General features: G+C 52.5%; 1 protein-coding gene across 6 annotated transcripts in view; it reads left to right on the top strand.

Moving 5' to 3' along the window:
• The first annotated feature begins 398 nt into the window (after window positions 1-398).
• The window catches only part of MVB12B (multivesicular body subunit 12B), a 208,854-nt gene continuing 197,136 nt past the window's right edge, over window positions 399-12,116 (top strand). For 2 of the 6 annotated variants that reach the window (XR_009739594.1, XR_009739595.1), the window contains exon 1: window positions 9,260-9,483. Coding sequence is in view for 4 of the 6 variants with exons in the window: in XM_061433525.1 (XP_061289509.1) it covers window positions 9,319-9,483 (165 nt within the window). In the remaining 2 variants the exon portion in view is untranslated. Of the gene's footprint in view, window positions 760-9,118; window positions 9,484-12,116 lie in introns of those variants that run through there. The other 4 variants (XM_061433526.1, XM_061433529.1, XM_061433525.1 and 1 more) reach the window with 4 other exon arrangements.

A 12,116-nucleotide genomic window follows, 5' to 3' on the forward strand; every position in this document is an offset into this window, starting at 1 on the left:
TGTTCCTGCAAAAGGGGTGTGTGTGTGTGTCCCTGTCCCTGCAAGAGGCATGCGGGTGTGTGGGGGTGTGTAACGTTTATCCCAGGTTCCAAGAGGCCTGGAGGCTTCCAGGGATGTAAGGACTGGTCTAGGGTATAGTGATATAGTGAGGCCTAGGAGAGCAGAGGGGGCTGCGGGTCCCTGGAAGAGACCAGCTTGGCGGAGGGGGAAATCGGGGCCCAGGCTCCAAGAGGCCCGGGGCTCCCTCGGGTCTGGGCTGCTCCGAGGGGCCGTTGCGGACTCTTTGAGAGGCCGGGTCGGCGGCGCCAGGGCCCTCCCCGGGCTAACGGGCCAGGCCGTGGGGGAGGCCGGCGGCAGGGGGGGCGAGGGCGGGGTGCCGGCCGGGCGGCGGCGCGGGCTCCGGACGCGAGGGCTCCCGCTCCCTCCTCCCGCCCGAGCTAGCCTCAGGCGCCCGGCGCCTCCCCCGGAGCCAGAGCCAGAGCCGGGAGGCCCGGAGCCCGGCCTGCCGCCGCGGCCCGCGAGGGAGCCGCAGCCGCCGTTGTCGCCGCCGCCGCCGCCAGGCCGCGCCCCGCCCCTGCCGCCGCCGCCGCCGCCGCCGCTCCCCGGTGAGGCTCGCGCTCGAGCTGCCGGCCCCGCCGCCTGGGCCCCGGGCCCGGCCCCTTCCGCGCCGCCCGGGCGATGAGAAGCTGCTTCTGCGTGAGACGGAGCCGGGACCCGCCACCGCCGCAGCCGCCGCCGCCGCCGCCCCAGCGGGGAACAGTTAAGTGAGGGCGGGCCGGGCGCCGCGGAGGCTCGGCCGAGCCGGCCCTGCTCCTTCGGGGGACGGGCGGGCGGGCGGGCGCGGAACCCGGGCCGAGGGGCGGGCGGGCGGGCGGAGCCGGGCTGCACCGAGGCCTTGCGGGCTCCGTGCCCGGCCAGCCGCGGGGACAGGCCCGGCGGCCTCTGCTCGGCCCTGCGCGCGCCGCGGCTTCGCGTCCTGGCTTGGCCTTGCAGCCGGCAGGCGGGAGGATAGCGCGGGGACCCCGGGGCGAGCAGCGACCCCCTGGGCCGTGGCAGGTGAGGTCGCCGAGAGCCACGTCCGTACGGTGAAAGGTGAGGCGGCCCACCTGTGCCGGGGCGCGGCGGCCACCTGCACAGACCCGGACCTTCGTTTCACTGGCGGGGCCCGGGGTCCACTCTCTGTGGTCACGTGGGTGCCGAGCAGATTGCACCTGAGCCTCGGGCATGATCTGCGGCCTCATCTGTGACCTGAGCAGAGCAGAGAGGACAGCCAAACTCCAGGGCACCTGTCTGCAAGGTGACGTGCTGGTCGAGGCACCCAGGACCCAGAGTACCATCCTTGAAGGGTAGTGAGCCTGTTGATAGTCACCCCATGGGGACTCCAGTGCAAATGAGGCTCAAGGGCAGGGGCCAAGTGAAGAAGCCAGACCCATGAGCATCTTTGTCCTCTTTGTTACCAACACACAACTCTTCCTAAATCATCAGCCTTTCCCAACCATTAAAAATGATTCTTGTATTCTCTACCCCTCCACAGCCTCTTCAGCCTGGCCCAGAGGAGGTCCCACTGGAGGGCAAAAAGGGAGTGGCTGTTGCCCCTTCTCTGCTCCCTGCCCCCACCCATGAGCCAGCCCCGACTCAGTTTTCTGCCACAAAGCAGACAGCAAGCTGGAATCTCTTTAGGGGCCTTTGTCTCTGGTGGTTCCTTCTCAATATAATCTCATTGTACATTTCTGGACAGCTGGCTGGATCTCATCTCATTTTAACAGGGCAAGAAAATCTTATCAGCTGCACCAGAAAAACCTTAGAAAAGTTAGGAGATAGTTCAGTGGAAGCCTAGACTAACTCAAAAACTCAGCGTACTCAGAAAGTTAGCACAGGAGACAGGTGACACCTTTCTTGCTTGCGGGAAATTGAACTGGCTATTTCAAGATGTTATGCCTTGCATAGAATATTTAAATGGGGCCTCTGAGAGACGGGGCCTCTTCTGGGACCTGGGCACCAAGACCTGTGCAAAGCAATTGACATAGCAATTACTGGTTCACTTGAACCCAGAATCATCTTCTCTGATCCACATTTTTCATTCCTTCCTTCTAGCTTTTAGGCCACACTCCTGATTTATGCTAAAGGCATTTCTCTGCTTTGCCTCCTTCCCACTGGTGGGGTTTTCCCCCACTTCTAGATGGAAGAGTACAGTACACCATGATTAAATGCGAGAACGTCAGAATTAGACCTCAGCTTATGCCTTGGCTCTCCTTATTGTGTGTTCTTACGCAAATTAGTGAACTTTTCTGAGCCTCAGTTTCCTCATCTGTAGAGTGAGGCTCATGATAATGTCTATCTCATAGGATTATAGTTAAGAAATAAGAGAAAAATAACAGGAGCAATGCTCAGCTCCGTGCCTGCCACAGGGCAAGTGGTCAGTAAAAATTAGTGGTTAATATTCAGGGTTTGTTAACTGGTTAATCAGAAGAGTAGCTTCAGTTTTTTTACTGTGCTTCTCTGTTAGTAGTTGTATTGAGGGCCACTAGGAAAGGATGCGGAGAAGGCAATGGCACCCCACTCCAGTACTCTTGCCTGGAAAATCCCATGGACGGAGGAGCCTGGTAGGCTGCAGTCCATGGGGTCGCTAAGAGTCAGAGATGACCGAGCAACTTCCCTTTCACTTTTCACTTTCATGCATTGGAGAAGGAAATGGCAACCCACTCCAGTGTTCTTGCCTGGAGAATCCCAGGGATGGGGGAGCCTGGTGGGCTGCCGTCTCTGGGGTCGCACAGAGTCGGTCACGACTGAAGCAATTTAGCAGCAGCAGCAGCAGGAAAGGATGGGAGTAGAATGAACACTGGGCTTGGAATCTCAGGATACCTCCTGGAACCTAGGTAACCCTAGGCAAGTCATGGAACCTCATGGGACCTTTCAGAATCCCCATTTGCTTATTTATTAAAGAGACCTAAGCATAAAACCTACCCTGTAAGGCTGAACGAGTTAAGGTATGTGAATATGTGTGACACTGTGGATGGGGTGGGGGGATCCTCACTAAATTTAAGTGGGGTCTAACCCTAACCCCTAGTCAATTAACTAGGGGTCTAAGACCCTAGTTTTGTGGGTCTGCCATTTTGACAATTTGTTGTGGGTCTGCCATTTTGACAATTTGTTGTGGGTGTGAGGGGCTGGAAGAAAAACAATGCAAGAATATCTTGCTGTACATTTTACAAAACCACACGACCACGTGAACACTTTGTGATCTGCTCTCAGGGCCTTAGAAGGGGTAAGTGGGGGCTGGGGCAGGGGCTGTCTGGATCCAAGCGTCCTGGGCCCCGCTGCCATAGCAGGTTGAAAGTGCTCTGTGCCTCGTGCTCAGAGCGCGGCGTCCTTGCCACGCTGAAAAGCAATGACGGTGTTGGAGTCAAGCGTGGGAAACGTCAGAGGTGCTGTTATGATGATGAAGATAACAAATGACTACATGGCTGGATATGATGGGCTGAGAACACTGCGTTTAGTTGGCTGCGGCTGAGTGAGCAGGGTCTTGTTTGCTCACTGGGTTGTGGGAGGGGAGGCCTGGGTTCCCTGAATGAGCTGCCTTTCTGCAGGCTGTCCTGGCTCTATCTGAGGCTCTCCCTGGCCTGTGGTGCCTGGCCACACAGGCTCTCCTTGGCCCCCTGCTCACTGGGCCACCACTGGGAATTGTGGTTTCCCTAGTTGTCTGCACTGTTTGCAGTGGGGTTGCTTGCCTCAGATCTCTTCTTCCCCGCTGCTTGGGAGGCAGGGTGTGCTTGACATTACCTCCTTGCTGGGGACATCCTGTGGGCAAGCGTTGGGTTACACGACACACTTCTGGTGAGATGCAGAGCTTGTGTAGGCTGAAATGTGAGAGGCCTGTGGGCCCAGAGCCCAGGGGTCATGTACTTGAGCTTTGTAGCAGCTCAGACTCCCCTGAAAACTGGAGGGCCATCTTGTTGGGCCTGTGGCTTTGGGATTGTTCTACACACATACACACACACACACACACACACACACGCGTGCGCACACACACACACACATTTTTTTTTTTTTCAGGTACTGATCTGCCCAGGAAAATGTTCAAAAGAATATCCTTTGATCCTTTAGAAGAGAGAAATAAATGAATTCTTAATGAGCTAAATATCCCCAGGATGTTGATTGAAATGCAGATCCCAAGGCCTCAAACCCAGACTTTGAATCAGAATATCTGGGGAAGGGACCCCAGAATCTGCCTGTTGAACAAGAATCTTAGGTTGTACTTAATGCTTACTGAAATTTGAGGACCACAGTTACAGATGCTTTTTAAAAATACGGTGAAACACACAAAATAAAGTTTGCCATCCTAATTTGCTACCTAATGCATTGGTGGCATTAAGTGCATTCAAGTTGTTGTACAACTAACCGCTAGAACTTTTTCATTTTGCAGAACTGAAACTCTGTACAGTTGACCCTTGAACAACATGCGTATGAACTGCTCAGGTCCACTTACAGATGGAATTTTTTCAATAATAACTGTTGCAGTACTACACCTTTCCCAGTGAGTTGAACCCCCACATGGCAGGGACCGTGAATTTGGAGGGCCACCTATAAGGTATATTCAGATTTCTGACGACTCGGAGAGTTGGTATTCCTAACTCCTGCATTGTTCAAGGGCCGTCTGTGCTCATTATGCAACTCCCATTTTCTCCTCCTCCAGCATCTGGCAACCACCATTCTACTTTCTATGAATTTGACTACTGTGAGTACCTCATACCTCATGTAAATGGAATCATGTAGTATTTGTCTTTTTGTGACTGTCTTATTTCACTTAGCGTAACAATGTCAATGTTCATCCACACTGTAGCATGTGTCAGAATTTCCTTCCTTTTTAGCAATAGTACTCCATTGTATGTAAAGACCCCATTTTACTTATCCATTTATCTGTCTGTGGACACTTGGGTTACTTCCACCTTTTGGCTATCGTGAATAATGCTGCTGTGAACATATACATACAAATATCTCTTCGAGACTCTATATCCAATTCTTTTGGGTATATATCCAGAAGTGGATTTGCCAGATCATATAGTCATTCTACTTTTAATTTTTTGAGGAATCACCATACTGTTTTCCATAGTTGCTGCATTTCCTTTTCCACCAAGAGTGCCCCAGGTTTCCAATTTTTCCACATCCTCAACTATACTAATTTTCTGGGTTTTGCTAGTAACCATCTGGAGGGCATAGCAACCCCTTCCAGTATTCTTGCCTGGAGAATCCCCATGGACAGAAGAGACCCGTGGGCTACAGTCCATGGGGTGGCAAAGAGTCGGACACGATTAAGCGACTAAGCACAGCACAGTAACCGTCCTCATGGGTCTGAGATGATATCTCACTGTGGTTTTGGTTTGCATTTCCCTAATGAGTAGTGACACTGAACATCTTTTCAGATGCTTTTTGGACATTTGTATATCTCCCTTGGAGAAAAGCCTTTTCAAGTCCTTTACCCTTTTTTTTCATCAAGTTATTTGCTTTTTGTTATTGCTCTGTTGTAGGAGTTCTTTATAGACTTGGATTTTAACCTTGCATATATTTTGTTTGTTTTTCTTTCATTTATTTTTGGCTGCACTGGGTCTTCATTGCTGCATGTAGACTTTCTCTAGTTTCGGTGTATGGACTTCTCATTTTGGTGGCTTCTCTCATTGCTGAGCACAGGTTCTAGAGCACAGGCTCAATAATTATGATGCACAGGCTTATTGCCCTTTGGCATGTGAGATCTTCCCAGACCAGGGATCAAACCCATATGCCCCACATTGCAAAGTGAAAAGTGAAAGTTTCTCAGTCATGTCCAACTCTGTGCAACCCCATGGACTCTGTGTGTGTGTGTGTGTGTGTGTGTGTGTTAGTCGCTCAGTCGTGTCCAATTCTTTGCGACCCCATGGACTGTAGCCCACCAGGCTTCTCTGTCCAGGCAAGAATACTGGAGTGGATTGCCATTCCCTTCTCCAGAGGAACTTCCCAACCCAGGAATTGAACCCTGGTCTCCTGCATGGCAGGCAGATTCTTTACCATTTGAGCTTCTCCAGGCCAGAATACTGGAGTGGGTAGCCTTTCCCTCCTCCAGAGGATCTTCCCAACCCAGGGATCAAACCTAGGTCTCCTGCATTGCAGGAGGATTCTTTACCAGCTGAACCACCAGGGAAGCCCAAGAATACTGGAGAGGGTAGCCTATCCCTTCTCCAGGGGATCTTCCAGATCCAGGACTCAAACTGGGGTCTCCTGCATTGCAGGCAGATTCTTTACCAACTGAGCTATCAGGGAAGTGTGTATTGCAAGGCAGATTCTTAACCACTGGACCACCAAGGAAGCCTGGATTTTTAACCTCTTATCAGATATATATGGTTTGCAAATATTTTCTCCCATTCTTTTGTTTCTTTTAATGGAAGTCCTACAAGTACTTTATATAGTTTAAAACCCTGTAAAGAAAATATTATGCATTGTTCCAGTTTTATAGGAGTGGAAACTCAGGCCCAGTGCAGTTTGCCTGCCTGCGGTCACACAGCTGTGTCTGAGTTGCAGCTCAAGCCCTGGTTCCTCTGAGTCCAAAGCCCATACCTTTCCTATTTCTCTACTTTACCACCCAACCCTCCCCGGAGCTAACAGCATAGAGGCCCTGCCGGGTCTGCAGGAAGTGGCAATAGCTTGAGAAGCGTTCAGCTTCAGGAGAGGAAATGGGAACCCAAGACTTGGGAATCTCCCTTCCGACGACTGGGGCGCTCCTTAGATCCTCATCATTGCTTGGACCTTAGAAGGAGCACAGAAGCGCAGACAAGTTTGGAAAGGTTTTGCTTGTTTAGCATTTCGTGAGCTTGTTTCAGAGCCCCTTGCTCCTAACAGTTCCCTAGACAGCCCGGCGCTTCGTGCCACTGCTGTTGCCCTGTGCTCTCCCCGCACCTCTTGCAGCGCTCTGTGCCCGCTATCTTTCAGGAAGGCCAGCACCCTGTCCGCACCCCCACCACCTGCCCCCGGCAGAAGGGAGTGTCCCCTTCATTTACAGTTCCTTTCTTTGAGGACATTTCCTCTAGCCTGTGAGCCCCGTGGGTGGTGGCCATGACTTACCTGTCGCTGTGTCACCCAGCACAGTGCCACTGCACCTGGGCAGTGCATTATCCAGCCTCTGCCCCAGCCCAGACCAATCAGATCAGAACCTGGAGAGTAGCTGTAGTTTTTACAAACTCCATGGGGAGTCTTCACGGAGCCCCCGGCCAGGTCCTTATCCAGCCTACTCTGGATCTAGGGCAGACCCGCTTCTGGAACTGCCCAGAGTACTGAGGTCCCACCTCCCTTGCTCGGCAGGTGGCTCGGCCCTGGAGTTGTGGTGTTTGTCCTGCACCAGGCATCAATGACCCAGCGGGGCACGCTCACCATTGCTCCTGCTGCTTTACGTGCCCCCTTAGTCCAGTGGAACACAGACAGTTTTGAAAGCAGGACAGGGACTTCGTTTATCCATCCTCCCATCCATCCATCCATTTATCTATAGTCTATTTATTGATGATGCAAATTTATTGAGTATTCGCTATAGACTAGGTACTATGATGGACATATACCTTTGAACAACTAATGCTCTGCTTGGGAAAGTGTTGTAACCTTCTGAGAGTCAAGACCGTGTTTCTTTACGTGTGTGTGTGTGTATATGTGTGTGTGCGCATGTGTGCCCATGTGCTAAGGTCATGTCCTTGGACAACATCAGGATTCTTAGTGACAGCATCTGTCTGGCTGGGCAGTGGGGAAGATTTGGGGTGAATAGGAGATGTGACCCAGAGTTTGAATGGTGGGGTGGGTGCCATAGGGGAGGGTTTGGGTGCTCTTGGGTAACCTGTGTTAGGGAGGGAAAGACTGAAGGACTTACTCTGAGGCTGCTCCCCAGGGATGATGACCTTTAGGTTCCTTCTTCCCTCTTCCCTCCCTGCCTCAATTTCCTTCCTTCATCAAACATCCCATGAGTACCTACTGCCTTTTACTCAGACTTTGGACTGTGGACCAGCTGTTTCAGCATCTACCTGGATCTTGTTAGAAATGCAGCTTCTCAGGCACCGAGTCAGCACCTCGGGAAGTGGCTGTACGACTTTGTTTTTGTAAATCCTCTAGGTGACTCAAGCATGCTAGAGTTTGAGAATTCGGGCTTCCCATCTTCGTCGCTGCTCCATGCTCAGCACAAGAGCTTTCCACAGACATCTGTGGGCTGACTGTTATGCACCAGGTCCTGTTCGGTACTAGGGATGTGGAGGTGCCTCGGGGGGAGGATGGCGAGGTCAGCCAGGTTGAAGGTATCAATGGGACACGCAGGTGGCAATAGCCAGCAGGGCACCAGAGACACATATCTGAGTCTCAGGAGAAAAATGCCAGCCTTGGAGGTAATTTGGAGTCATCAGCACACACAGGTAGAATGAGTACATGACCAAAGAAACTCTTAAGGCCCATGTGAGCGTCAAGAGCGTGGGTGGTGATGAGGTGGGGTATCTACTGACCTGAGGCCAGGTGTTCTGACGATTCTGGCCTCAGGGCCCATTGCCCAATGTTGAGGTGACATGTTAGCATTTTTACTCAGCAGACACTGCTCATCAAGCCAAGGCTGTGACCGTTTCCCATCACCGAATATTAGGCAAACGGCCAGCCGGCTCTTGGGGCCTCCTGGGATGGTTTCATTTGTAGGGTGTCTGCCTTCCATGGGGGTCCACCTTCTGCCTTCTCTCCAGGGGGCACTATGGCACTAAGACCTGATGGGAGTGGGTAGGGACGGCCTTCATCTGCAGTAAAGGCGAGCAAGCTGGGGTGGGGCTCACAGTGTTCTAGAGAATGCCCCCTCCTCCCCAGCACCAGGCTCCCTGGTCTTGCAGAGCCGGGCCTGTAGGGGCAGGCCTTTAGCCACGGCCGTGCTGTAGAACTTGATCCGGATTTATTTTGGGAGAGTATATTCTGGGATCCAGCACTGCACTGTACTGCAGCCACCCAAACCCCAGGTGTGCCTCACATGGTTTATGATAAATCTGTTTGGCTATCAAATGGTTAATGCCAGTCTAAGCAGAGGTCTGATGGGGTGGATGCATTTGTACACCAGATTCTTCTATTAGAAGTAACAGACTTTTACTGGGAAAAAAAGGAAGTGCTCGCCATTGTTAGTTCCCTGGCTGGAAAGTTCTTTGTGATCCAGGGGAGCTTAGGAAAATACTTGCTTTCATTCCCCAGTATCTTAGCAGCCTTCCCAGCAGCCTGTGGCCTGTTGCCACCAGATCGTACTCGACAGCATTTGTCAGAACGATTTGGTTTCTGACTGGTCACTCGGATCAAATGTCCAGGCCAAAGTACAGGATGCACCAGGAGGCTATCCTGAGGTTCCACGGTGGCCGCCTCTCAGCCTGTGTGCGCTATCCCTATGGGTGGTGCCCAGAGCCAGCTGGCCGTTTGCCTGGGTGCTGCATGGACCCTGACCTCAGCCTGCAGTCTCCTGAGGAGGTAGGGCTCTGCATGCGCCATGGCTGCCTGCGGTGGCCGGGTTTGTGTATTTGTGTGTGTTGTGGGTACCTGGGTGAAGCCTAGCCACCAACTTCCTCCCCTGTCCTTCTGTCCCCAGCTTAAGATTTGTTAGCAGGAAGGAACCGGTAGTTATGGGGTAACAGAGACGAGCAGGGGTTCCTGCAGCCCACCGCCACCACCGAGCTGCTGGGAAGCAGGCAGAGAGCTGCCTCACGCTGGGCTGCAGCTTTTCCGCAGGGAGGCTCTGCTCTTCGGCCGTTTGCCACGGGGAGTGAAATATTTATCCACTGCTTTTCCCCAGCTCTGCAAGCTGGTAGATGTGGGCAGACAATTTATGTCTTTTCTGCCCTTGACTTTGGATTTCAGACAATCAGATCACAAGTTCATCCTTCCGTAGAGACTTAATTAACCCACTGGTTTTGTCATTTCAATCCCAGTAGCCCTATCTAACCTGCCCCACCCCCCAATACTTTGATATTACTCTCCTCCAAAGCTGTGTGCAAGTCCCACCTTCAGCCCTGGTGGGCAGCACTGGCTCCGCTTCTGAGCTGGTCTTCCTTCCTTGTCCTGGGTTCCTGCTGTGCCTCCTTTGAAGGCAGCATCCCCTGCCCCCCGGCAGTTGTTGCCTCCCCCCACCCCCAATGTGCTTTAAACTCCTCGGCTCATGCCCTACCCTGCTGCTGGAAGGGCCTCGGTGGAGAGAGGTCTCAGCTCTGTTAGTTGGGTTTTGATTTCAGTACAGGAGTTGATAAAACGAGATAAACCCCAGGCTCACAGGGCCGGGGAAATTAAACAGAGATGATATCAAAGTTCCCCTGAGTTTTCAACTGTGATTCAGTAGCTTAGTTTTCTCCCAGACTGCGGCTGGGAGGCACGCCTTTGATACTGAAACAATGTTCAGCATCAGTTAAGCCCAGCACTGCTGACTTTTAGGGATTAAGCACACTGTCGTAGTAATTCTTTGATCAGCTACAAGGGAGCCCTGTGCTGTCTGTGTGAAGGGGCTTTATAGTTAAAGTTCATTTCTCTGTGAACCTGGGGCGACAGCCTTGGTGAGGTGCTGCCGTGCCGGGGGGCTGGGACCTCCCCCGGGCACTGTTCGGTGCACACTCAGGAAGCTCTTCTCTTACCCAGTGTTGCTGGATGGAACTCATTGAGCACGGCTGGAAAAAATCCTGCTGGGTCTGGAAAACACACCTCGCCCTAACTGGCCCCATCCAGTCCTTCAGTCCCAGGAAGTACCACACACACACTCTCTCTCTCTCTCTCTCACGCACTCTCCACACACACACACACACACACACACACACACATTCTCTCTCTCACGCACTCTCCACACACACACATACACACACACACACACATATACATTCTCTCTCATTCTCTGTCACTCTTCATCCCAGTCCCCCAGTCCCAGGATGTACAACACACACACTTACTCTCATCCTCCCGCTCGCTGTCTCTCTCTTTCTCCCCCTGCTTTATGGAGAAATCCTCTTGGGACAGACACAGGCACAGCTGCCCAGGGTGAGGCTCTGTAGCCCCCAGCCTTGGCGATGGTCTGAGTGAGGCTGGCTGCACGCTCGGGATAGACAGGGACTGGACGACCTGTGAGGTTAAGCTAGGAGGACTAGGTCAAGGTCAGTGCTGCCAGGGTACTCTCTACTCTTCCGACCCTGCCCGAAATCAGACGTGACTCCCAGGTGCTGCTACCGTCGTCATTCCTCTCCTGACATTTCCTGGAAATCCACTTAGCTTCAGGTTGGCTCCTTCCTAGAGTTCTCAGAAATCTCGGTCTCTGTTATCTTGTCATCTAAAACACTGAGTGAACTTTTGGCTTTTCCTCTAGGGACCCTCCTTGCAGCCACAGCTGGGGCAGTAGAAGTTTCCCCATCCCCTGCCCCTGCCTCCGCTGGCGGTGCAACTTGCAGTTGGCAATGGAGGCCCCCCCGCCGCCCCCCCCCGGGTGCTGTTGATTGTGTTCACACCATGCTGTACATCACCCCGTTCCCTCCTGTGCAGCACGCGGGTCTCCCTCATTAGGCCTAAATTTACCTCTGTCCTACACAAACATGGCCTTAGCTCATTTTTATTGCTGTAAATTATTTATGAGGGAAATGTTGCATCTCGAAACTGAGGTGTGAGGAAAATTAATCCCATGTTACTTTTATCTCTCAATACTTTTCTCCCCCTCACTTCACTTACTGGGTTACTGCTAGAGAAAAGAGAGCTTTGGCATTTTAAAATATAATTGGTGCTGAGAGCACTTTCTTGATGAGGTATGGGATGGGAAGTTGGGTCTGTCTCTGCCCAGTGTGTGGAAAGTAGACCAGACTGGGGAGGGAGGGTCAGAGGCCCCTGGGGCTCTGCCTTCTGCCAGCCCATGGCATCTGAGAACTCCAGGCCTCTGTTTCTTTGCTCTGAAATAGGGATTAATATGCTCCAGTCCCCTTCCTAGGTTTGGTGTGAGCATCAGTTGAGAAGGAGCTGGTGAAAGCTTTTTTGGTAATTGCAGGGCACTGCTCAGATGCGGGGAGGTGTGTGAGTGCGTTCTGTGTGCAGCTAGAATTTGGAGCTGGAGGTGGATGCCAGGCTGGGCAAAGAGAGCTGAG

This window comes from Bos javanicus, chromosome 11 (genome assembly GCF_032452875.1).
Source record: "Bos javanicus breed banteng chromosome 11, ARS-OSU_banteng_1.0, whole genome shotgun sequence".
In the NCBI taxonomy this organism is placed as follows: domain Eukaryota; kingdom Metazoa; phylum Chordata; class Mammalia; order Artiodactyla; family Bovidae; genus Bos; species Bos javanicus.